The following is a 27,524-nucleotide window of genomic DNA, read 5'->3' as shown; positions in this document are numbered from 1 at the left end:
TCCTTTTTCGAGCACATGTGATATAATATCCGCAAAATCTGTTATCAAGACTTCTCTAATCGTTTCACATCTTTTTAGTGGAGGGCAATATTTAAAGACGTTACACTTATACAATTGTTTTATAAACATTTCTCTTTTCAGATTTCACTCTCTTAACAAAAGATTCTACGTTCTTACAATTTTATTGGACTGAGATGACCGACTAAATCTTAATAATAATAGATTTCAGATTTCATATCTTACAGATATTTAAGTGCGCCTGGATAGAGTCCTTATTTCACATGTGTATACATATTCTGTTACATATTATATATATATATATATATGTAACAGAATACATATGTGTGTGTGTGTGTGTTTGTAACAGAATACATATTAACCATGTATGCTTTATGTTTGCGTCTCTTTGAAGGCAGCTTCTGGAGCGCTCTTGGTATGTATTACTCCTCATTAACTGCGCAATATTCCCTAATATGTACGTTTGATCCTATTGAGGAGAATATATCCGTGAGATTTGCCAGCTGCATGAAATGATCGACAATCAACAAGCGGTTGCCATAATTTCGCTCTGTAGCCCAGATTATTTCTATTATTTTGCTGCGATACTGATATTCCTGCATAAACTCGAACGCATCAGATTATATCGATTCAGAGACATGAATATCACTTTACTAGTATCAGTTTACTAAAAGTCAGTGTTCTAATAATAAATTTTAATGATACTTTCTTTATCTAAAATTAAGACCGTAATAAATAGCAATAAAAGCATCATAGCATAATACTCGATCATAATTGTCTTTATTTATTCAACTCTCTCTCTCTCTCTCTCTCTCTCTCTCTCTCTCTCTCTCTCTCTCTCTCTCTCTCTCTCTCTCTCTCTCTCTCTCTCTCTCTCTGATACTCAACGAAAATCACTTATAATAGGTTTAACGTGATTTTTTTGTATTAAATTTGTGGACTTGATTTCTTTATGGAAACAATCATTATCTATAATAAGAAGAAAGTGACACAATTTTCGTCTCTCATGTAAAGCGTAACACCTTTAGTTGTATGTACATCGGTAGTCGGTTATTCAACGCCCCTCCAAACAACTTGAAAGCATTAAGTAAAAGCACTCCTGAGGCGCCAATGTAGTCCGTAAGGCGGGAAAACGGCCTGCTCATTACTCGGCCTGTTAAGTTTTCAACAAAGCCCACGCTAAAGAGTGATTTACACGCCGGGATAAACTCCCTCTTCGCCATGCTTCTATCGTGGTTTTTGTCCGGCTGTATTGTCCCAGCTTACGATTTCAAGCACGATATAAAATCCGATACCTCGAGAATATAGTAAAATCGCAAATTGATCATTTAAGCGGAAATTACTGTACAATATATGATAGTGGTCAATTAAATCGAACTTTTCAAATTCCATTATTCAAACATCTGAAAAAATCTAGTTCATTTAATAAATTAAACATGTTTTTAATCATTAATCGATTTTTATAGTTTTAAGAATGTAGAAAAATTATACACGTGGTTATTATTCAACACGAATATTAATATTATTAGTTATCCATGCAAAGCCAATCTTTTGTATTCTTCATCTTCTCATTTGTAGAAGTGTTTATATACTTTATATGAATACATCCATTATCTGTTTCGTAACATTAAAACACTGGAAAATGTACGCAATCGAATACAATCTTGTTTTACTGAATATATAGTTTCGAAAAAGATATTTTCAATAAAAAAATGAACAGAATTTAATTGTCGAAAATTTACATATTACCATAGACGGCATAGACATATTTCTTTTTCCAAGAAACAAAATGGAAAAAAGGCGCGGTGGGCCATCAAACAAATTTAATCTGATAACGCAATACAAAGAACGTCAAATTGTTGTTCTTAACTTTAGTCTTTGATAACTTAGTAACACGGATAAATGATTTTTATACAAAAGATTGTATCTTCTATTCTGCTAGACAAATTATTATCTAACTTTATTTTTCTTACTTTTTACTTTATATTTATCTTATTCTACGCAATCGCTTGAGCCGCGTTATAACACATATATGTACACTTAAAACATGTTTAAATGTATGAAGTAATATAATAAATATAATAAAATTAAAGAAAAAGAATGCCGTCTTTCAATTTTAGAGTAATCGCTTGAGCTGATTTTTCTAGAATCGTTCTATCATTACGCTTATATAGTATATCACTATCGCTGAGCGTACTACTTCGTTGGTACGCAATAAGGAATACTTAGTTTCAATTCCTTCACGCGCCTGATGATTCATGAGGAATCTAGCGGACGATTATTCGAGTCGCTGCTTGTGTGACGTGACCGGCCAGGCCAAATACGTGTATTCTCAAGCAATAACATCGCAAATGTGTGTTAATTCCCCAAGAATACGCGTCGCCAACCTGACCTACGAAGAAGCGTCCGTCGTCTTCTTTCTTGAAGGTCCAAGCCGATATTGATATTGCTTCCTGGATATAGGTACATATAGAATGACAATCGATGACACTTGATGCTGGTATGTCAACATTATTTATTTCACACACACACACACAAACACATGCCTTTTTGCTATAATCTTTGCTATAATCTTTGCCATAATCGGTAATTCGTGTAGATTACTGGCCTTTTTCAAGAAAAATATCGACATAAATCTCAAAATTAGAGAGATAAACACCAGGAAAACATACCATATAAATATTTCTAAAACATAAAAAATTAAAATCACAGAACTAGCAGCTGATCAATTATACGAATTAATAAAAGGAGCTAGCTGTATCAAGGATATATTTTGGATAAAATATAAAAATAGATCGAGTCGGGAGAATGCAGGACTCCGTTCTCGGTCGAGTTGTGAGAATTTTCGACTCTTATGAGAATGGAAAATATGACGTAGCGACAGCGACACATCACCCAACTACATTTGTTATAAAAAAAATTTCCAACATCAATTTGTTGTGCTTGTAATCCGTTTTGCGACCTACATAGGTAAATATTTTTTACACTCGGACCGACGTGTCCTGCAAAACGTAATAAATATAGTAGTCTAGGAATTATGGAGAATTATGGATGTTAGAAATAAGGATTTAAGCGAGTGCACGCCAGTGTACGCAGCCGACGGAAGAGATGGGAGGGACATTGATGCGCGATAAATGCGCGATTAAATAACTCAGTGAAATAAATCACACATGGAACCATAGCCGGATATACGGCGATATATATGTCAGATTTTAAGCTCGTGAACCGAGCATTACGAGGAGCCAGAAAGTCAGCAATAATATTCACTTCGTCTATTTTAGTCGCGCGCGTATATATCCGTGTTTTAGTATCCATCTCCTCACGGATACTTAAACTCTCGTTATGTGTGACTTGTGTGAGTACACCGTGAAGCATACGCGCGACAACTTTCGAGTTCATTCCGTACGACTTTGTACCGATACACCCATATTCCATTAGTTTTACGCTCGGATCATTGAGATTTATATATACTAACGGAAAAAGAGGCATTAGTATCGAAATCGTTAAGTAAAATCTTAATGTAACGGGAAATACGGTGCATGCGATAAATTAAACGGCGTTACATTATTATTTCATTCTTGCGGTTTATTAATACGATCCATTTACACAGAATGCATTTTAAATATTGTAACAAACTACTGGCAGCGTGGGGATGGTAAATCGAAATATTAAAAGTGTTAGTCTTAAAAACGAAGCCGCATTACCTGCGCGATATCCGCGCTAATGAGCGTTCAATTTAAGAATTGCTATCCGATAAATACGCCGGCGTTTTGTAGAAACCTATATATATTTCACATTCTCACTACATCGCACAATCCGTACACATCTATATTGTACATATCCAAGTTGTATGTAAACGCAGTATTTCACCTCTGATCGAAAAACAAAACTAGCAGCGGAACAATCGGAAAATCGGTGAAAAGCGAAACGATGCTTAGTGATTCGATTGTGGAACGGTTAATTTATGAACCATTATAAATGTCTATCATTCGCGCATCTAAAGGCAAATATGATTGCCTTTTACTGTGTTTGTTTTGTAAAGTATATTAATCTTTGCCCATCTAAAGGAGGGAAGGAGCTTACTTCTAGAGGAATCCAGAAATTAGTATTAGGTACACGTAACGTATCAGAGCGCGACTCATCAAATGATTTGTTCTCTTTTGGCGATTTAAACATCTTTCAAAAACCTTTCATTATAGCAGTTTATAGGTTTTTGTTCGTTATTTTGTCGTTATGATATTCAGAAAATGTTAGTTGAGACATTCAAAGAAAACGCACATTCGACGAAGATCGATAAAGAAAGCGCACGCACATAATCGCAAGACGTAAAGTGTAAGAACGTTGAAAACATCAGTGGACCAATGCTACCGATTGGTAAATGAACGCTGGACACCGGCGTTAAACGGATCCATGGATGGTTGCCACAGGACCAAGAATCAAGAACATCTAATGCCGAGCACTTTACGGGAAAGTGATCTTAAAGGTGTTCACCCGATTGAATGGAAATAAAACGTGGACACAACTGCCAATACACTTAGGTGAGATTCGCTGTTCTTGCTGGTCTAAAAAAAGAGAAAGCTCGACAGCGGTGTGGAACTGAGAGGGAGAACGGAAACAATTCCGTGATAACAAGATCCAAGCGAAAGAGCGTTCGTACTGTAACGTGCAAGACGGTACGGAATGGCGTAATGCTAAGGCGTAATAGTTGAGAAAAGAGAGAGAGAGAAAAAAAGAGAGAGAGAGAGGGAGGGAGAGAGAGAGAGAGAGAGAGAATATTCGCAAATGAGAAGCTAGATGCAACAACAGTGTGAATCCAGTAAAGCTAAAATTTGAACATAATATATTTCTCATGTATAATTGGTACATCACTTGTTATTTTTCTGAATATTTTACGCAACTAAATTTCGCTAATTTTCTGTTATCACTTTTTTTTAGACCAGCAGCGTAGCAGGAAAAGTAGTAAGAAAAAAAATTTATTATCTGCATTGAAAATGATTTATGATTCACCCCAATGGAATAAATTTGAGATCTTTCTCTTTATAAGATACGCTCAATGTACGCGCAAAAATGATTTGCATAAGAAAATAAAAAACAAACACAACGTCGTGTCTTGCATACATAAACGAACAAAGCGTAACATGTTTTAGCTCATTGCTTTTTTAGCGCGATGTCTCGTATGACATACTAATTAATATAATACGTACATAATCTGATATTAGTGTTACAACTCAATAGAATGATATCATCGCGAGAAAAATGGCCATGACATATATATATAGATAAGTCTCTCTCTCTCTCTCTCTAAAGAGAAATTGAAATAAAATCTACGTGCAGCTTCAAAAGGCGAAGAGATCGAGGTACCGGTAAGGTATATAGAATGAACGGCTAGAAGAAGGGTGCAGGATAGGGGACACAAGAAAGATAGGGGAGAATGCGAGAGAGAAAGAGAGAGGGTAGAAGTAAAGACAGACGGACGGACTGACGGACGGCGGATCCCCGACAAATGGATTAAGCGCAAATTGCTAAACTCTGTTTAATTTGGCCAAATGAATTTTGTTCCGCCAGCCCTCTCCCGTTCTTTCTCCTTCCATCCCTTCCATCCCTTCCTGTGCATTCTCCCATCCCCTTTTCATTTCTCTTACTCTTTCTTACTTCTACGTTTACTCGTGCTAGATAGATCAAACTTTTGGTCAAAATCTTGTTTCCCGCCAGGAAAGTAAGTCGGATTTCAAAACAAGTATACACTTTTACCTTTTTGAGATATTTTGGAAGATATTTAAAAGAATTAATAAAATGAAAAATAAAATTTTTCATTGATGAGAAATTACTTCTCATATTTCCCTTCATATAGGAAATAAAATTTATTCTTTTTGATATAGATTCTTTTATATGGAAATGGTACTTATATATATTTAAGGTGGAAGTGTGAGTTCAATTGTAAGGAAACTTCTTATTTCTTATGTTTCATTATATCGCGTGCAAAAAGTATGCAACAAATATTCATGGCGCGATTATATGTCTTTTATTTTAATGTTGACTTTTCGGGCTTTAAATTGGCAGTAAAGTATTTATATTTTGTGTCCAATTGTTGATAGTGTGATTGGAAGTCAAAGCAAACTTGCGAATAACGCAATTTAGTATGTGAATTTGCATATACATATATATGTATGTATGCTACAAATGTAAGTCAGTTCGCATCAAAGGCATGATTATGTATGGTTACATGTTGGTCCTGTATATACTGTAGGAGGGTAAATTCATATAATCCGGTTATACAGACATATTGTTTCGCAATGTTTGGAACGTCCGCCGGATTAATTTTCAGATATGAGCGGAACGACTTTTCGAACTTGTATCATCAATATTAAAGATCAAACGAATTATCGCCAATAAATAATGCGTCTCTTTCTCATACATCGAAGAATTTACGCCATCTGGATTATATACGAGGAGTTAGTAATGTTCGATCGATCGTATGCTGGTATCAATGAAGCTCAATTTGGTTTCTACATAGTGACATAGTGTACTCGCACAGCGAATATTCGGCGTGACTCATTTATCATATGATGTAATTCGCTACTAATTGTAAGTACGAGAGTTTTCCGTTGTAATGTGAGAACATTAAGATCGTAGCATCATAGAAAACATCATCAGCTGTACGTTACTGATTAATGATACAAAATTTTGCATTACATTTTATAAACTGCATTATTTTTATGGGATTTTTCATTTACTTATTAATTTATTAATACTAACTTTTAAATATTTTGTCAACATTTTACCTATTTTAAGAGCATGTAATATATGAATTCTCTCTCTCTCTCTCTCCCCCTCCCGCTACATAATTCTCTTAAATGACATCATGAAGTTGCAACGAGCCATTTAACAAACAACTCTATCTCGGTATGAGCAGTCGTGTGCGAGGATTCCAAGCGAGCAGATCGCTTTGACTTGATAAAACAATCACGTTCAACATATTGCATTGGATTATAACCTGAGGGTACCTCACACAACTGCAAACAGTGATATTGACACAAACTTTCACGACACTGGTGTTTAACTTTATCTCGAACGAAAGGAGTAATCGGGTATTCCGATTAAACGTCTATCATGGAGTACTGGACGATAGCCTTATCAATATTAGCCGGTATACTTGCCATTTACTATTACTCGTCCCGCAAAGATTCGAACGTATTTCGGCAACACGGAATTCCACATGCAAAAGATAATTTCTTGTTAACAAAGATTTGGAAAATGCTCATACGTCCAAAAAGCTTCGCCGATATGATGACAGAAATATACGAAGTGCATTCTGATGCTAAGTACATTGGTATGTTTGATTTCACGAAATCGATCGTAATGATCCGTGATCTTGAACTCCTCAAGTCTGTCGCTATCAAAAATTTTGACGCGTTTCAAGATCACCTCTTTTTCGGCAGCGAAACTCAAGATCCGCTGTTTGGAAACAATCTGTTTGCCCTTCGCGGCGACAAATGGCGTGACATTAGAGCGCTTCTGAGTCCCGCTTTTACAGCTAGCAAAATGAGAGCGATGTTTCAATTAATATCCGAGTGCGCTGTGAATTTTTCCGAGTACGTAATGAACGTACCGTCAGACAAACGCGTTATGGAAATGAAAGACATATTCACGAGATACGCTAGCGATGTGATCGGCACATGCGCCTTTGGTATTAACGTGGATTCGATGAGAAATCCGGAGAACGAATTTTACGTTTTTGGCAAAAAAACGACAGATTTCGGCTTCGTTCCTCTTATAAAAATTTTGATGTATCAGCACGTGCCGTCGCTCATACGTCTGTTAAATCTCAAGTTAATAGATGATCGTACTAATGCATTCTTTGTAAATCTGGTAGCTGATACTATAAGGATCAGAGAAGAGAAAGGTATTACTCGCCCGGACATGATCCAGCTGCTAATGGATAGCAAAGGTAAAAGAGAACCCGGGAGAGAACTGACCATTTTGGACATGACATCGCAGGCGTTTATTTTTTTTCTCGCTGGTTTCGAGACCAGCTCAACGCTGATGAGTTTCGCGGCACATGAAATTGCCGTCAATCCAGACGTCCAAGAGAAGCTGCAAAATGAGATCGACAAGGTTTTGAAAGATACGAATGGCCAACCATCTTATGAGGCGATCAACGGAATGAAGTATTTAAATGCCGTTATCAACGAGGCTCTTAGGAAGTATCCGGTACAACCAATGACGGACAGATTATGCGTGAAGGATTTTGAATTGCCTCCTGCACTGCCAAATGCAAAGCCGTATCTTGTGAAAGAAGGAATGTTACTCTTCTTCCCGTTTTACGCGTTTCAACATGACCCTAAATACTTTCCAGAACCGGATAAGTTCAAGCCTGAGAGATTCCTCGATGAAGGAGATCAGTGTAATTTTGACGCTTATCATCCATTTGGATTAGGCCCGAGGATGTGCATCGGCAATAGGTTTGCGTTACTAGAGACGAGGACTTTGTTATTTCATCTTCTGGCTCGTTGCCAGTTAAAGCCGTGTGAAAAGACTTCGATATCTGCAAAGTTACAAAAAGGCGGATTCTCAATGCGGATTGAAGGCGGTTTCTGGTTGAGTATTGTACCGAGAGAGAACCGGCATCCTACAATTACCGAAGCAAACTAGTCGTGTCGGTTCCAAAGTCCACAGTAATTCAAGTATAACAACGCAGTTGAACAGTAGGAATATTCAAAAACATATATATAAAAATTTACGAATAGAAAAAAATCACGTACATATTATACGTTATATTATAATATAGACGATATGTTACATTATTACAACATGCGCGAACATCGTTAAAACGTACAATTTGTAAAATTGCACATACTAATCTTTTTATTATTATTGTTTATACATATATATATATATATGTGTATTATGATAATAATAATAAAAAAGATTAGTGAAGTACGTGGAAATTTGCGATATGTAATGCGACAATTCTACGAATCGTTTTAACGATGCGCGAGCAGTTTTGATGATAACAGATTCTTTTAACCATTTTATTGCCAGGAATTATTGACTAGCTAGAAATTGACATAGTCAAAGTCGTTCGTCAGAAATAGATAATCTAATGCAATTTTGTAATTTTATATTATAATAGACATTAATTGATATCAATCACGTTATATATCAAGAGCAAGTAAAAGGTATGGGCAAATATACTTGCTTAACATGATAAATATAGATACTTGAAAATGTTAAATAATAAACGTTAACCTGTCGAATCCAGTGTTCATTTTAATTATCAAAATGTATCATATCGATAACAACGAAAATACTTATGATTAATATGACGCAACATGCTTGTTAACTTCACTTACGCAAGCAATGACAAGTCGGATGATATATCTGAAAGATTGCGTCAGTGCAGCAGCAGTCGACCGTCAGCTTTTGACGCGTAACGTTGTGCCTTGGTATCATCTTCGTTATTAACAACACGATAAATAAAAATATTCAAGAAACGAACTGATTATGAACAAAGTGCAATAATTGATTTCACTTTTCACAAAACTATATGGTGTATACTAATTTAGTGGAGAAAAAATAGTAGTGATATATATATATCAATATGATATATATAATTGCTTTGTCGGTGATAGCAGGTGCTTTAGGCCTTTATTATTTGTTCTTCAAGGATTTGAATCTTTTTAAAAAACATGGCATACCGCATAAGACACCTATTCCTTTACTGGGAAATATGGGACCATCGATCTTTCGTCGTCAATCTGTAGCCGAACTTGTAAAGGAAATTTACAATCTACATCCCGAAGCTAAGTACGTTGGCATGTTTGACATGACCGTTCCACTTGTGATGATTCGCGATACCGAACTCATTAAGACCATCGCATTAAAACACTTCGAGCAGTTCCCTGATCATCGCAGTTTCGTAGATGAAAATCAAGATCCATTATTTGGCAGAAATCTTTTCTCTATTCGCGGAGAGAAATGGCGGCAAGTACGATCTTTATTGAGTCCAGCCTTTACATCGAGCAAAATGAAAAGCATGTTTAAGCTAATGTCGGATTGCGGTGCCGACTTCGCTAATTACGTGGCGCAATTGCCACCAGAGCAGAGGGTAGTGCAAATGAAAGACACCTTTACGAGGTATACTAACGATGTGATTGCTACTTGCGCTTTTGGCCTTAGTGTTAATTCCATGACAAATCCGGAGAATCAATTCTATGTATACGGTAGAGAAGCAACTTCTTTCGACAGTATTGCCTTAATAAAGCTATACATATTTAGAAGCTTGCCTTGGTTTGCACGATTGATCAACTTGAAATTGATTCGTCCAATCATAGCAGATTTCTTCCGAAATCTCGTAGAAACCACCATAAAAACTAGGGATGAGAATGGTATCGTTCGTCCTGATATGTTGCAATTGATGATGGAAAACAGAGGTAAGGAAGGCAAGGCAGAATTGTCTATCGATGATATGGTAGCACAGGCATTCATCTTTTTCTTTGGTGGCTTCGAGAGTACTTCAGCGTTAATGTGCTTTGCCGCTCACGAAATCGCAGTAAATCAAGATATACAAGAAAAACTTCAAAAGGAGATCGACCAAGTCTTGGAAGAAACGAATGGACAAGCACCTTACGAAGCGGTTAATGGCATGGAATATTTAGATGCTGTGATCAACGAAGCTCTCAGGATGTATCCGGTTGCTGTAGCAATGGACAGATTATGCATAAAAGATTTCGAGCTGCCGCCGGCATTACCAGGATTAAAACCATTTTCTGTAAAGAAAGGACAAGGCATATGGATACCGGTTTATGGACTTCAACATGATCCTAAATATTTCCAAGAGCCGGAGAAGTTTGATCCCGAGCGGTTTCGTGGTGAACTGAAAAAGGACAGTCTCAACTGCGGAGCCTACCTACCTTTCGGTCTTGGTCCAAGAATGTGTATAGGTAATAGATTCGCATTGCTGGAGACAAAGGTTCTACTTTTTCATCTATTGGCCCGTTGCGATTTGAAAACCTGCGAGAAGACGCCAATACCACTCAAGATCGCTAAGGACGGCTTCAATATGAAGGCTGAAGGTGGTTTCTGGCTGAAGGTGTTGCCACGAAAAGATACACATCACACTCTTGCAGCTAATCTTGTTAATGGAACACACTAAATGTAAGAAAATTTTAATAATTTTTTATAATTTCTTGAAAATTTGGAAGTAAAAGAGACATTTTAATATAAAAAATAATTCTTGTTATTTTTTTAAATAACAAAAATTATTATAATTTCAAAATGATATTGATTTAAAGGAAAATAGTTTTCAAATCGTAAAAAATTTGATATAATAAAATAAAATAGCATTTCCAAAAAATAAAAGATCGCCCAAAATGTAGTTATATTGTTATGTAATATAATGTTATTTAAATTTCAGATAAAATGGAAACAATGAAACCAAAAGGAACATGAAACAGGACATTTCTTTCTTAATGATTCGGCAAGAAGATGTTGCGTGCTTATGTTGCTGCAAGCTCAAGAAATGACAATATTCTTGATAAAAGAAGAGAGCGTGAAAGAAATTAACGGATTAAATACTATTTCTTATCTCACGTTATTATTATCAATTTTTCTTCATAATACAGATAACCGTGCAATTATAGTTAAATAACCACTTGTATTTTTCTATTGCACTTCTTTGATTTTTGTAACAAATATTTTCATAATTTTTTACATTCATATAAAGATGTGTTATACAAACAAGAAGCTAAAAATGATTTAAGCAAATGATTACATAACTATGGTCAAAAACAAAATCTAGTTATACACAAAAGTTATACAAAAATATTATATAAAAAAGTAATAAGTACAAAAAAGTTATAAAGATTAGGATTAGATTATTACAGAACATTATTTTATTACAGAATATTGTTTTGGTTTTTTCTTAACCTATGTATCTATACAAAAACGTATATAAAATAATGTATATAAAATAAACATTTTCGAATTTTATATATTATTTGGATCAACAGATATTTCAAGATAGAATAAACTAATCAAAATTTATCATTTTGCAATAGACATCATATTTTCAATGACAATAGATATCATATTTTCATTAATTTTCACAAATCTTTTGAAATAGTTACAATGTACTTTCAAAATATTTCTGCATTTTTGTAATTATTATTATTAACAGAAATATGTGCCTATAAATTTATTGTTACGTAAATTGTAAAATAGAATATATAATAATATATATAGGTATACCTATAATATATATAATATTTTAATTCTCTAGAAATTAAATTAGATTTTTCTAGAGATAAAAACAATATTTAATACAAAAAATATCGAGATTATAATAGTTGTGAATTCAAGTTTAATAATTGTTAATTCAAGTCAAATAAAAATTATGTAGAGTTCAGAGTTATAAGCAATTAAAATTAATCATTGGTCGTAGAGTTTGCGTGCATGCTTAAAGATGCATAATAATGTGTAGGTATATGTGAGTATTCATCTCAATGCTATTAATTTTCATAACTTAGTTAATATTGTTTTTGCTTGTTACATAAATATTGCGCGAAATAAAAAAGCGATTAAAAATTATAATTTATACATATTTTCTGGTATAAAATATGTAATAATGTTTTAAATAAAGCACAATTGTATATTAAACATATATCAATGTGCAAAGAAAAAGAAAAGATTGTTGAGTTAAAATAAAATTTAGTATAGTATTATTTTTCTATTTAAATTAGAAAAAAAAGACTACTCATTCTATTTCCTAGAATTACTTTGTATATTATTTTATCAGGAGAATGCTCTATCGAGTTAAGGTATTGTAAATAAATTGTCAAACTCTAACAAAAAGTCGTACTATCCTCCACATGATTATATTAATGCCTATTCATTAAATGTAAGAGGAACATTACACGTGGAAATAGCAGTCGTTCATCATCGACTGACGATTAACGTCGATCATACACGAGCGTTTTTTAATCACGCCGCATAAATATTATTCATCGAGTAAGCTGCGCATCACGTTTCTTCGAGAGTTTAATTGCATCGTGTAGAGAAAAGTTATTAACATGATATACGTAATTGTCTTGTCAGTGATACTAGGCACTTTAGACCTATATTATTTCCTTTTCAAGGATCTGAATTACTTCAAGAAATATCAGGAAGGAATTCCGTATGTAACGCCTCTTCCCATTGTGGGAAACCTAGGATCAAAGATCATTCGTCGTCAATCTGTAGCTGAACTTGTCAACTCAATGTACAATTTACACATTGACGCCACGTATGTCGGCTTGTATGATATGACCAAACCACTTATAATAATTTGCGATCTCGAGCTTATTATGTCCATAACATTAAAACATTTTGAATGAAACAGATGGCGAGAGATGCGATCAATATTGAGTCCGGCTTTCACGTCCAGTAAAATGAAAAGTATGTTTAAGCTAATGTCGAATTGCAGCATCGATTTTAGCAACTACTTGGCGCAATTGCCATCCGGCAGAGAAAAAGGATAATGGAAATGAAAGACGAGATATACAAATGATGTAATCGCTACTTGCGCTTTTGGTGTCAATGTTGATTCTATGAGAAATCCGGAGAACGAATTCTATGTGTATGGCAAGAAAGCGACTGTTTTCAACACTCTTGTCCTTTTCAAGATCTATATATTTAGAAGCTTGCCTTGGCTGGCACGAATAATTAAACAGAAAATTGTTTATAAGAAAATATCAAATTTTTTTCGAGACCTCCAAGAAACCACCATAAAAATTAGAATTGAAGAAAATAAAAAATGTTTAACCAGACATGTTACAGTTGATGATAGATAGTAGTAACAGAGATGGCAAGACGGAATTGACTATGCAACGATATGGTAGCACAGGCATTTATATTCTTCTTCCAAGGCTTCGATAGCAGCTCAACGTTAATGTGTTTTGTCGCTTATGAAATCGCGATAAATCAGGATGTTCAAGAAAAAAATACAAACTGAGACTGACTAGGAAATTAAAATGATCACGTAAGGCTTATTATTCTTAACTTTCCGATAACAAGATGTTTATACTGATTCACAAGATTAAGTGAAGTAAAATCGCTGAATCATTAACACTCCTCATATCCTATCTGCAATGCTAAAATGATGTGATTATCACAAGAAGCACATAAGATATGCATCATCATCATCATCCAGCCTGATTTGTCCACTGCTGAACGTAGACCTCCCTTAAATTTTAGTGGAAAAATTGAAGGGAGGCCTACGTTAAGATATGCATAATTATCATTAATTAACAAAGTAAAAAAAAGAAAAAAAAACAAAAATGAGGACGGTATGTATTGTATAATACGTAACGTAGCTCTGATATTAGCTTCATAATTTGTTATGATAATTGCAATTAAATGTATTAATTTTTATAAATATCGTTATCTAATTATTATTCTGATGTTCTTTTATCCCGATTTCTTTGTTCTCTGTCTCTTTGTTTCAGTCAAAATCGCAATATTTTTGCGATCTAAAATATAACTTCAAAAGATAATGTAATATTCCTCGAATGATAAAGAGAGTTGTTGTTATTATCTTTTACTACGAAGATGATGAAATAGGACGATATGGAAAGGATTAAAGATCAAGTGTTGCTTATTATCTTGTGTCGCGATCATCGATCAACTTCTGACTTGTAATATAGATTTTTTCTCATGCAATCAATTTTTTGCGCAGTTATTGCTGTTATAATTATCTATATTTTTGTTTGTTATATATGCTATTGAATTCTTCGAAAAATATTTTCATCATTCGCCATATTTTTAATATAGAAAATATATGTACGTAGAGCATATTGAGATATTATGTAGATGAAATTACTTTATCGCTTACCGTTATTTATCATTTATTATGAGGAACCGACAAATCCAGATAACATAAAAATATACATTACGTTAGCATACTTATTGGACGAATGTGCACCAGTTCAAGAATTTCTTGAAAAAAGAATAGATGGTATATGCATAAAGCTTCTAGAACATTCTCACGCATGTCTCAATGACGTCATAAACACATTCAAAAGACGTGAAAAGTAGGAATTTTAAATGTCTTTATCTAAAATGTCTTTATCACGTTGTCTTATCGCATGTCTTTAAAACAAAACGTTTCTGTAATAATAGTTTTTTAAACGTTATTTTATCGGAAAAGAAACGTTCCATCGAACGTTTTTCGAATGGACATTTTTACTCATGAGAAACGTTTCTAGAAATCGGTTATAAAACGTTTGGGAAAAGGGCTTATAAAACATTTCTGAAACGCGTATGTACTACCTGGGATTAAGATATAGGCCGTTAAATTTCTAGAGAGAAAAGAAAAATATAACTCCATAATATTATCTCTTCAAAGAGAAACCTCCTATTACTATACCGACACAATTATCGAAACAGGAACGGTAAATCCAGATGCACTTATGCGTTTGATTAAATTTTGTAATATAATATTTTATCGAGGCTATCCTCACTAATGTACGATATGTCAATTCGAGTCTATTAAAGTCAATTAATATGCATTGTATACGAGATCCCGACACACAGTCATATGCAATAGATTCCCCCCACACGATATCATGTACACCGTATATAAAGGAGAATATAGTTCATGTGAGTATAGCAATTGACCGTCGTTCTCCGACGTGTAACGTCGGGCACTTTAATAACGTATCACATACATATTCGAATAATAGACGTGTCTAGTAAACTGTGCATTACGTCTCTTCGTGAGTTCAATTGTATGGTGTAAACACGATCATCAACATGATATATGTAATCGTTTTGTCGGTGATAGCAGGCACCCTAGGCCTCTATTATTTTTTCTTCAAAGACTTAAATTACTTCAAGAAACATGGAATACCGCATGTGAAGCCTTTTCCTATAATAGGAAATATGGGACCATCGATCCTCGGTCGCCAATCAATAGCTGAGTTGGTCAAATCGATGTACGATTTATATCCTGACGCCAAATACATCGGCATGCATGATATGAGACAACCAATCATAATGCTTCGCGATCCTGAACTTATTAAAACCGTGATATTAAAACATTTTGACATATTCATGGATCATATTACTTTGATCGATGAACATCAAGATCCATTTTTTGGGAAAAACCTCGTCGTCCTTCATGGAGAGAGATGGCGCGAGGTAAGATCTATATTGAGCCCGGCTTTCACGTCCAGTAAAATGAAAAGTATGTTTAAGCTGATGTCACATTGCGGTGTTGACTTTAGCAATTTTTTGGCGGAATTGCCGTCGAAGAAGAGAACAATGGAAATGAAAGACGTTTTCACGAGGTATACAAACGATGTAATCGCTACTTGCGCTTTTGGCGTTAGTGTAGATTCTATGAGAAATCCCAAAAACGATTTCTATATGTACGGCACGGAGGCAACCAATTTCAAATCGTTTCTTTTCAAGCTCTACATACTTAAAGCCTGCCCCTGGCTAGCACGAATACTTGGGTTGACAATTGTTTCTGAAAAAATAGCGAATTTTTTCAGAGATCTCATAAAAACCACCATAAAAACTAGAGATGAAAATTGTATCGTTCGTCCAGACATGTTACAATTGATGATGGAGAGTAGAGGTAAAGATGGCAAGACAGAATTGACTGTCGACGATATAGTAGCACACGCGTTCCTTTTCTTCTTTGGAGGCTTCGAAAGTACTTCAACGTTAATGTGTTTTGCCGCTCACGAAATAGCAGTCAATCAAGATATACAAGAAAAACTTCAAAAGGAGATTGACCAAGTCTTGGAAGAAACGAATGGACAAGCACCTTACGAAGCGGTTAATGGCATGGAATATTTAGATGCTGTAATCAACGAGGCTTTGAGGATGTATCCGGCTAGTTCGATGGTGGACAGAATGTGCTTAAAAGACTTGGAGCTACCACCAGCATTGCCTGGTATAAAACCCTTCACTATAAAAAAAGGGTGCGGCATATGGGTACCGGTTTATGGACTTCAAAATGATCCTAAATATTTCCAAGAGCCGGAGAAGTTTGATCCCGAGCGATTTCTTAGTGAGCGGAAGAAAGACAGTCTCAACTGTGGAGCCTACCTTCCTTTCGGTCTTGGTCCCAGAATGTGCATAGGTAACAGATTCGCGTTGCTGGAAACGAAGGTTCTGCTTTTTCACTTGCTAGCACGTTGCGAATTGAAACCCTGCGAAAAGACATCGGTACCGATGAAGATCGCTAAGAATAGCTTTCTTATGAAACCTGAAGGAGGTTTCTGGTTGAATGTAACGCCAAGGAAAAATACGCATCATTCTATTACAACTAATGTTATTACTGGAACACGCCAGATGTAAGAAGAAATTTATTTGTCAAATCTTCAAAATTTATAATTAAATGTATCAAACTAGCTTCTGATTTTTTAGTTAACATAATGTTGATTAAAAAGAAAATTTTTTAAAATAAATAATTGCATAAGTATAATCAGGAACAAAAAATATATATCGTTATATGTTAAAAATTTATACAAAAATTTTATATATAAATATTTATAATATACATATACTAGAATTAGTTAGCCAACATTAGAGTAAGGAAAATTAGTTAACGTTATTATATTGTGTTAATTAGTGTTATAAAATATTATGCATATTTCAATAATTTGCTAATTTGTATGTATATTGCGAAGTATGTATATCTTTGAATAATACGTCTGCCATTTAATTGGATTATGCATATATTTGGAAATATGTTCGAAAAATCGAACAAAAGAATAATCTGTTCTTGCGAAAAAGTTTTCATGTGTCATACATATTATTGCAATAGGAAAGTGCATGCATAAAACTATGTGCATATTTATATACCCGATAATATTTATTAAGTTTTATATATAATATATCGTTTCATTGAAAATGTATACTGTAGCTGACGATAAAAAACAGAAATAAGAAAGAGAACAAAAAATAATTCATTATCGAGAATATAATGCTACAAGCATTTGCTTCTTTTCCTTGGTGGTTTTTCGATAGCAACTTGACACTGATAAGTTTCACAAAATTGTCGTCAATCGTGATATCTCAGATTAGTTTCTAAATCGATGAAACATTGAGGGACTTGAGGAGAAAACATTCTTAGCGATCAATGAGATGGAATATATTTGGATGCTGTAATGAATAAAAATCTCAGAATTTATAAATGGTATTGAACAGAATATATGTAAAGATTTTTAAATTCCGGACCGATCTTTCGAAGCGAAACTTTACTTAAAAAAAAAGAGCAAATATTTTAGTATCAATTTACATTATAACATAATAACTTTTAACATGACTTTAAGTACTTTAAAGAATCACAAAGTTCGATTCTGAACGATTTCACAGTGTGAGCGGAGAAAAAGTTAATTTTAACTCCGACACTTTTATCCGTCCTTCGGCTTGGGCTAAAGAACGTGTATAAATGATAGATTTACTTTCTATGAGACGAAAATTTTGTTAATTTAAATACTGTTATAAAATGAATTGTGACTTTGTAATAATTTAATGCCACTCAAGTTTTCTAAAATAGGCTATGAAAACTGAAAGTGGTTTCTGAATGTAATGTCGAAAAAATTTCAACATAATAATTACTTTAATTACCGCAGATGTCAATGTAAACAAATTTTTTAGTTTAATTGGTCCTAATTATAAGTTAGATTAGGTATGGTTAAATATAAATCTTTTTAAGAATATTTTTTGTACAATAATTTTTGTATGATTAATATAGGTATAACATTGATTTGAGAAAAAATGTTCTTCTTAGCTGCATATTGTTCGCAGTTTCGTGTTTTATTTTGATATGTAAAACTTCTTACTATGTTAAATGATGATTTTAATAAATATTGATATTAATATGTATATATTATATATTGTTTCAATTATATAAATATATCAGTTAATATTAGAAATTGCGATTTACATATGCATAAACAAAGTAATAGGGATGTTATAAATATTTAAGGAAAAGAGAAATGAGAATGAGAAGGGAGAAATAAGAAATGTGTTGAGAGAATACAGTTAAAAAACATTTTTTTTGTAAATATATAGATCTCTTCCATAAAGCAGTTCAGATTTGTTGCTGTACTGATACAAATGCCGATTATCGGGGTTCTGCGTGTCACAAGTCTGCGACAGATCTCTCGCATTGACCAAAGAGAATCTGCATTGGTTGCACGTTCTCTCTCATGCAGTTGCATGGTGGATATAACAGTCGTGTAATGTATTCGGCTACGTGATTGGGCGTTTCCAGAGACACGATACGAGCTTGTGAATGCCGCTTTAATGAGCGGTCGGAAGAGCGTGCGCTTTCTCGGCGCGGCGCCCACTGCCAAGTCTGCCAAAGGAATCGCGACTCGTGGTCTTCGACGGACAAACCGAACCGGTTTCTACCATATAAGATGCTTGCGTGACGCACCGCGTCGTGCCGCGCAGTCGCTACTGAACCCAAACTGGACACTTTGTTGCATTTGATCCACTTGATCATTAGACGCAGTTATCTTTCGCTGCTACGGGAAATCCTTGTAATTTAGATAATTAGTGGCCGACTGAACCACTTAATTATCATTAGTCGAATTCTATCTAATGCATTCTAACGAGCAGGCTAACAGGCAAGAAAAATAAGAAATTTCTATATTTATATCTGTTAAACTAGTCAGAAATAGTAAAGAGAACAATATTTTTTACAACGATATATAATCTAAACACGTTAAAAGATACGTAATTGAAAGAAAACTATTAATATTAATAATGATTTCATTACAAAAAATATAAATCTAGTGAACGATCTTAAATGTCTTTTTGACAGAAAAATACTTTATAAGTTACATTAAATTTAATGTAACATATATACATAAGATAGTTTGCAGCGTGATTACATTGGTAAAAATAACTATTATCAGCTTTTCGAAATGTGTGTTTGAAGAAACGTTCTCTGGCTCGATAAAAGTACCCCTTCTAATCTAATTCACTTACTGCCGTTGGAAAGGGACTGCATGTTGGAGAAGGGCCAAGAATTGATGAAGTGGAGATCATAAGGGTGGCTCGAAACGATGTATTGTCTCGCTACGAAGAAATTGAACAAGGTAAGTGGCAAAAACACTCTTACAATTCTTTTCGGAGTTTCTCGCACTATGCTATTTACATGTAATTACAAAATTTGCACTGTACTAAATATTAAAACTATAAGAAGTTGTACGATTGAATCGATCATTGAATTAGTACAGAAATTTATCTCTTAAGTTTTAATTTTATTTTATATCTTATTTTTTAATACATAATATTTTATTTGTTCCTATATAAATATCAAAGAGAATACTAGATCCATAATTTTCTTTCTAAGTATTTAACACGCAATATTCAAGTATCCCTCACATTCCTTTTACAACTTCGCTTTCACTAAAAATAAAATAATAGCAACCTATTATTTTGCCTATTTAAATAAAACATGTATTGAATACATGTGCACATAATATAATAAAATAAAGTTATTTTGTTAAATAAAAAATATTCTGCTATGAAGTAATATTGGAGTTCATATAATCATATAAAATGTATGATTTTGCGTTAAAGTTACAAAAAATAAATTAATTATAATAATAATTAATAACTTTGCAAAATTAAAAGCAAATATTAGATAGACATACAATTAGATATTCATTTTGTATAATTTTTGTAAGAATTTATAATTTGAGAAACTAATTATCCAGAATTGCGCAATATGTATATTTTATATAAATTGTTATTTAATATTATTAAATAACAATTTAAATTTAATACTATTATTTAATAATAATTATCTCTATAGCCTACATACATTTATTCTTATTGTTTTTTTTGTTTCCACGAATCAACGAATTATATACGAATTATATATAAGAAATGTTCATACAGAACAAGATTATAGATTCGATTCTATATAAATAGGAATTGCTACAATCTGTCCCGATTACGCTTTCGTTGAATTATATTTCAATAATATCTACTAATTATTAATATTTACAACAAATAATTTCAATACATATAATTTTGAATTCATTATTACTGCATATAACACAAATACTATGTAATATATACGTATTTATAGTAATTTCTATTACAAATCAATTTTTATTACAAGATACTTTTTCGTTATTATTATTTGAAATGTTTTCTAACGATAAGACTTAGCCATTCACTACTGTAGACTCCAGCGCAGGATGCATATGTTTTCTACGCTGAATATTTAACCAGAAGCCATTCTCCGGCATCATTGCCAGACTTTTCTCGAATTTTATTGGGGATGGAGTTTTCGCGGAAGGTTTCAGTTCGCATCGCGCTAACAAATGAAACAGCAAGACTTTGACTTCCAGCATGGCAAATCTGTTAGCTATGCACATTCTTGGTCCTAACCCAAATGGCATGTAACACGAAGAATTATGGTACATCTTGTTGTCTAAAAATCTCTCTGGAGAAAATTTCTCCGGATTATCGTAGTACTTTTCATCACGATGGATTGCGAAAACCGGAATCCAAAAAACCATACCCTTCTTCACGATGAAAGATTTCTCGTTCGGCAATGCGGGTGGTAATTCATAAGTTTTGTCGCATACTCTTTCTAAGAAGCCGACTGGTGGATATAATCTGAGAGCTTCGTTTATCACCGCATCTAAATATTCGAGTCGGTTAATGGCTTCGTAAGACACTTCTCCTTTCGACTCCTCCAAAACGTTGTCGATCTCTCGCTGTAATTTGGCCTGAATTTCTCGGTTAGCTGCGATCTCGTGAGCTGCGAAGGACATTGCGGTTGAGCTGGTATCGAAGCCAGCGAAGAAAAAGATGAACGCTTGCGCAGTCATGTCGTCGATGTCTAGTTCTCTACGACCTTCTTTGCCTCTAATATCCATCATCAATTGTAACATATCCGGGCGTGTAATGTGCTCTGCATCACGAGTAGCGATTGTAGTCTTTACAATGTTCTTGAAAAAGTTCGACACGTAATCGTTTATAAGCTTTACATTGAGAAATCGTCCGAGACTCGGAAAAGTTCTCATAAAAAAAAACTTTATGGCGCGGCTCCCTAAAAAGCTAGTTGCTTCCTTGCCGTAAACATAGAACTTGTTCGTCGGATCTTTCATAGAGTCGATCTTGATTCCGAAAGCACATGTGGCGATGACATCATTCGTATATTTAGAAAAGGCATCTTTCGTGTTTATATCGCTTTCGTCTGATGGCAATGTCGATAGAAATTTAGCAAAATCTACAGCACATTCCGACATCAACGTGAACATTATTTTCATCTTGCTAGACGTAAAAGAGGGACTCAACAGAGTTCTCACGTTCCGCCATTTTTCTCCGTGAAGAGAAAACAAACTTTTACCAAGTAAAGGATCATTCAAATCGGAGAAACCACGACGATCTGGAAATGCTTCGAAATTCTTAACAAGAATAGTCTTAATGAGTTCCGGATCGCGAAGCACGAAGATTGGATTTGTCGTGGCATAGAATCCAAAATACTTTGCGTTTGGATTAAAATTGTACACCTTTAAGATGAAATCGGCGAATGATGTTCGGCGACATATAATCGATGTCATGATTCCGAAATTTGGAACAGGCGGCACGTGTATAACACCATGTCTTTTAAATAAATTGAAATTTTTAAAAAGATAATAAATGCTGACCGCACCGATCACTATCGATAACAATATCGACCAATATTCCATGGCAAATGTTATTTGAAAATTTCTTGCAACGATTTCTTCGCAAACGCTTTGTATAATGTGACACAGCGATACTGCCGACACGAGTCGTTGCAGACAACTGCTCGTACAGCAGTTTCCTAGCTCATAATATACCAGCAATCTTTCTGATGCAAAAGTTTTCAGGCTGACATTATGTAAGCCTGATCAATCATTGATACTTTACACTTTACACGGTATAAATTGATAAATCTTAAGTAATTTTTTTAATTATATAATTTATAATTATATGACATACAATGTTAATGTAATAACATCTAAATACGCAGCTATTTGTTACGTATGTAAGACGTTTGCATATATGTACACATACACAGATATGTGAAATTAAACTGCTTATATAATCCGTAGAGGAAAAATAAAGGAGCTTACATAATTGTGTTCAATTGGCAATTTGCATATAAAATCGAATAAAATAAAAAATAAATAATGTATAAAAATATGTGTCGCTTTGGGTTATTTTATGAATTATTACGTTGTACATATATTTAATTTTATCAAAAGAAAACGCACCAAAGTCACTGGAAGTTATTTTATTTGAATCTGGAGAATAATAAAAAGTTGTACAGTTTATAAAAGAACGAAATCTTATAAAATAGCGCTATATATAGACATGAGACACGTCATTATTTTACTTTATCTTATATTTCTTATCGTTATGTTTGTTTGTTTGTTATATCTATTTTTTATCGCTGCTTCTTGGTACGAAATAAATATCATCGGTAAGGATCTCATTTACGTAACAAGTTTGTGCAGCATGTCATTTATAGATTTGATAAAACTACATCATATAGGTTTTGGTTTGATATCTAAAAAAATTATTATTCTCATTATTATTCATTGTCAATAGAAATATTTATTCGTCAACTACATCAGTATTCTTTATCAGTATATGACAAAATTACATAGTAACTCTTTTTATAAAAAAAATTGTTATGTTACGACAATCATCGCCTTGTCTTAAGGATAGATTTTTTGGTGCATGTAAAAATCAATTTTTTTTTTAGTAAAGAGATGTTTAGAAGATTTATAAAAGTAAAATGTACAAATTATCAATTATTATCAATTTTCATTTTTAACTTCCTCATCGTTATACTGCTTGTATATTATAAAAGAAATAAAAACTTATAGAGAGTACTAAGGATTGTTAAAGCTATCATATAATGTGGTACTCGAAATTCGAATTAAAAGATGACTGAAATTGATGTATTATTGCTAAAATTATTAGCAACATCTATTAGCAAAAAATATAAATACAATTTTTTGTTATTTTATATAAATCTTAAAAATTGTAAATTTACTAGAATATATTATTCAGCGTCAGATTATATAAGTTATTATGATACACTATTAGAATTTCAAAATTATTAGAAAATCAAACTATAAAATTGGTTGATGTTGTTAATGATATTCTATATTATAGTATATGCTAGTAGCAAACATATCCATTATCATCAGATTACTCTTTGCTGATTTACTGACATACTTTCATCATAATCTTGAATTTATGTTTTATGATGTCCACTTTTCTATTCTCATCTTGACCTTGACTTCCATCACATTATACAGATGAGAATATATCATTCTGACAATCATTCAATTAACTCGACCGCTTGATAAGCATTGCTCTCAATGATTTAAGTCGAAAACAAGGTTACAGCAAGGTTATAATGTCGAAATGCTTTTAAGGACAAATATGCAATTTTACAATTTTTGCATATTTCGAAATTTATGAAGAAAAAGGATATTGCAACTTATGTATGATTGAATATAATATGATTGTATATATTGAGCAACTACGCCAAACATTTTTTTAAATAAATGTAATTATTTCGAGATATAATTAAACATGTAACAAATTTTTGTTATTTTATAAAACAACTTAAAAATTTGCAAGAATATTAAGAACGTATTTTTTACGATAATTTTATTTAATGATTTTGGATTTATGACGAACAACAGGTAAGGGAAAAATAAAAAAATGTTTTGCTTCGTATATTTTGGTAGTATTTTGAAATTTTAATTAATAATCCTTTATATTATTTTTTCGCTTTAATGATCATCTTGATAAATCGTTCTTATGTATCTTCTAATATATATAAAAAACTAAAGATATACTGCTATATGTAACAATCCGTGTAATATTCTTTATACTATTATACTATTATACACGTATATTTTACAATGTTTAAACATATCTCGCTTAACATATTGATAAAAGTATAATTATTGTTAATACTAATAATTTTTTGTTTGACTAAAGAATATAACATGCTTTATTTCTTGGATTATTATATTTATAGTATATATACACATATATTCAGCACTATTTCTATGCAATTTTTTTCTACATTATTTTCTATATTATGTAACTTTGCAGTAATATTCTTTCACATTCTAATAATTTATTACATAAAAAATCTTTCGCTTTCTATGGAATTTCTATCGCAATAGCTCATTCTTTTTAATTATATTTAAGATAATTTAAATTTAAATTTTGTTCTAATATAGAAATTTATAATAATAGTATAATGAAATTATTCATCCACATATACTAAACAATATATACTAAACAATAGATACTAAACAATATAAATGATAAATAAACAGATTAAGAATTACTGTCATATTCAATTTCCATGAAACGTTAATGAAAGAAGAGATAAAATTATGGGCAAATGGAAAAATTATTGCTTTGCAAATAATTTGAATATTATAACGAAAACCTCATTTAAAATAAAACTATTTACGCGTGCGTATCCAAATCAGTCCAAATGTTGTTTCTCTCAGTTAAATGATATTGCGCCAGATTTATGAATGCAAATTTTATTCGTAATAATCGTAATCTTGTAAATTTAAATATGTCCATCAGTCGCGCTACCATTAACAACGTTAGAGGATACACTAGGATTGTCTCTCGCTTCGATCTTCAGCCAGAATCCTCCATCTGCTAGCATGCTAAAAGTTGTCTTGCTCAATCGCAACGGATGCGTAGTTTTCGTACACATTTTCAATTCGCAACGAGCTAACAAATGGAATAGCATGACCTTAGTCTCCAATAACGCAAACCTATTACCTATACACATTCTTGGACCAATTCCAAATGGAATATACGCGGCTGAATTTATATCTTTCTTATTTTCAACGCTCAGGAAGCGTTCGGGATAAAATTCGTCCGGTTTCTCGAAATACTTTGGATCTCGATGCAGACCGTAAACAGGAAACCAAACGTTCATCCCTTTCTTTAAAAGAAAGGGCTTGTTTCCGGGCAGCGCTGGAGGTAACTCGAAATCTTCCACACATATCCTATCCAGAAAAGTAGCCACAGGCCACAATCTAAGAGCCTCATTGATCACGGCGTCTAGATACTGCATTCCATTCAGCATGTCATAGGTTAATTCCCCGCTGGTTGTCTTTAGAACCTCGTCTACCTCATTTCGCAGTTTTGCTTGAACATCTGGATTCACGGCGATTTCATGAGCAGCGAAGCACATCAAGGTGGAGACAGAGTCGAAACCGCCAAAGAAGAAGACGAATGCCTGCGCGGTCATATCCTCGATCGTCAATTCCTTTCCGGGTCCCCTTTTTCCTCTAGTCTCCATCATCAGTTGCAGCATGTCTGGTCGTACGATATTTTTCGTATCTCTGGTATGTATTGTGTTCCTTACGAGATCTTTGAAAAATTGACTTACGTGATCGCTAATAAGTTTAATACCCAACATTTTGGCGACACCTGGCATACTTCTAATAAAGTAGAATTTTATGTTGCGCGGAATATTGAAAGTCGTAGCTTCCTTTCCGTAAACGTAGAACTCGTTGTTAGGATTCTTCATAGAATCGACGCTGATACCAAAAGCGCAAGTTGCGATTACGTCATTCGTGTATCTGGTAAAATAGTTCTTCATTTCCATAACATTTTCGTCCGTAGGTAACTTGGAAAGAAAGTCAGTACAATTGGCGGCGCACTCGGACATCAATTTAAACATGGCTTTCATTTTACTGGAAGTAAAAGCGGGGCTTAGTAGAGTCCTCACATCTCGCCACCTTTCGCCGCGAAGAGAAAATAGATTCTTGCCAAACAAAGGATCGCTAACTTCGTCGATGAAACCGCGATGATCGGGAAACATCTCAAAGTTCTTAACGCCGATGGCTTTGATAAGCTCCGGATCACGAATCATCACAACTGGAGTCATACCGTCAAAAAAACCAACATATTTGGCGTCTTGATTTAGATGGTAGATTTTTTGAACAAGTTCGGCCAACGACAACTGGTGAAGAAAAGGTGGTGCCATATTACCCACAACAGGCAATGGTGGTATATGTATAATTCCATGTTTCTCGAAAAAGTTTAAGTTTTTAAAGAAATAATAATAAACAGCGATGACGCCAGCTAAGAGAGACAATAGTATCCAAGTGTCCATCGTGACGGCGGCGGCGCGGGCGCGGCGCGCGGCGCGGCGAGACGTTTCAATGGAACACGTTAATCGTTCTACTGTCTGCTCCGATGTTGCTAGATCGCAAGCGCATGCAATGACTGTTTCGGTTGTGAACGACTACTTCCTTATATAATCAGTGCGATTTTATCACTTTACGTAAGATAACTACGTAAGATGATTAAACCTTCGTTGCTGGTAGAAAACGAAAGTGGGAATACTGATGGGAACGAGTATTGATATCGCGTAACTTAATCTCTAATCGTACCATATATAGCAATGTACGTTTTTCATTGTATAACGACTAATCGCTATAATA

General features: G+C 33.6%; 5 protein-coding genes across 5 annotated transcripts; 3 read left to right on the top strand and 2 right to left on the bottom strand.

Moving 5' to 3' along the window:
- The first annotated feature begins 6,923 nt into the window (after positions 1 to 6,923).
- Positions 6,924 to 9,275, top strand: LOC139775630 (cytochrome P450 9e2-like). Its single transcript, XM_071711783.1, has one exon. The coding sequence runs from the start codon at positions 7,129 to 7,131 to the stop codon at positions 8,668 to 8,670; it is 1,542 nt and encodes a 513-aa protein (XP_071567884.1). The 5' UTR covers positions 6,924 to 7,128; the 3' UTR covers positions 8,671 to 9,275.
- A 141-nt stretch (positions 9,276 to 9,416) lies between these two features.
- LOC139775629 (cytochrome P450 9e2-like) lies at positions 9,417 to 12,679 on the top strand. Its single transcript, XM_071711782.1, has 2 exons — positions 9,417 to 11,175; positions 11,435 to 12,679. The coding sequence occupies exon 1, from the start codon at positions 9,620 to 9,622 to the stop codon at positions 11,171 to 11,173; it is 1,554 nt and encodes a 517-aa protein (XP_071567883.1). The 5' UTR covers positions 9,417 to 9,619; the 3' UTR covers positions 11,174 to 11,175; positions 11,435 to 12,679.
- Positions 12,680 to 12,824: 145 nt separating this feature from the next.
- LOC139775628 (cytochrome P450 9e2-like) lies at positions 12,825 to 18,897 on the top strand. The gene has a single exon (XM_071711781.1). The coding sequence runs from the start codon at positions 15,808 to 15,810 to the stop codon at positions 17,362 to 17,364; it is 1,557 nt and encodes a 518-aa protein (XP_071567882.1). The 5' UTR covers positions 12,825 to 15,807; the 3' UTR covers positions 17,365 to 18,897.
- Positions 18,898 to 20,069: 1,172 nt separating this feature from the next.
- LOC139775631 (cytochrome P450 9e2-like) lies at positions 20,070 to 22,845 on the bottom strand. Its single transcript, XM_071711784.1, has one exon. The coding sequence runs from the start codon at positions 22,734 to 22,736 to the stop codon at positions 21,201 to 21,203; it is 1,536 nt and encodes a 511-aa protein (XP_071567885.1). The 5' UTR covers positions 22,737 to 22,845; the 3' UTR covers positions 20,070 to 21,200.
- Positions 22,846 to 23,289: 444 nt separating this feature from the next.
- On the bottom strand, positions 23,290 to 27,318 carry LOC139775572 (cytochrome P450 9e2-like). The gene has a single exon (XM_071711653.1). It carries the CDS (start codon positions 27,191 to 27,193, stop codon positions 25,628 to 25,630), a length of 1,566 nt encoding a protein of 521 aa, XP_071567754.1. The 5' UTR covers positions 27,194 to 27,318; the 3' UTR covers positions 23,290 to 25,627.
- Positions 27,319 to 27,524: the final 206 nt, after the last annotated feature.

The sequence above is a fragment of the Temnothorax nylanderi genome, unplaced genomic scaffold (assembly GCF_030848795.1).
Source record: "Temnothorax nylanderi isolate EJ_2023f unplaced genomic scaffold, tnyl_v1.0 TNYL_tig0101_pilon, whole genome shotgun sequence".
Taxonomy (NCBI): Eukaryota; Metazoa; Arthropoda; class Insecta; order Hymenoptera; family Formicidae; genus Temnothorax; species Temnothorax nylanderi.
This window is presented reverse-complemented; position numbering and strand designations above follow the sequence as displayed.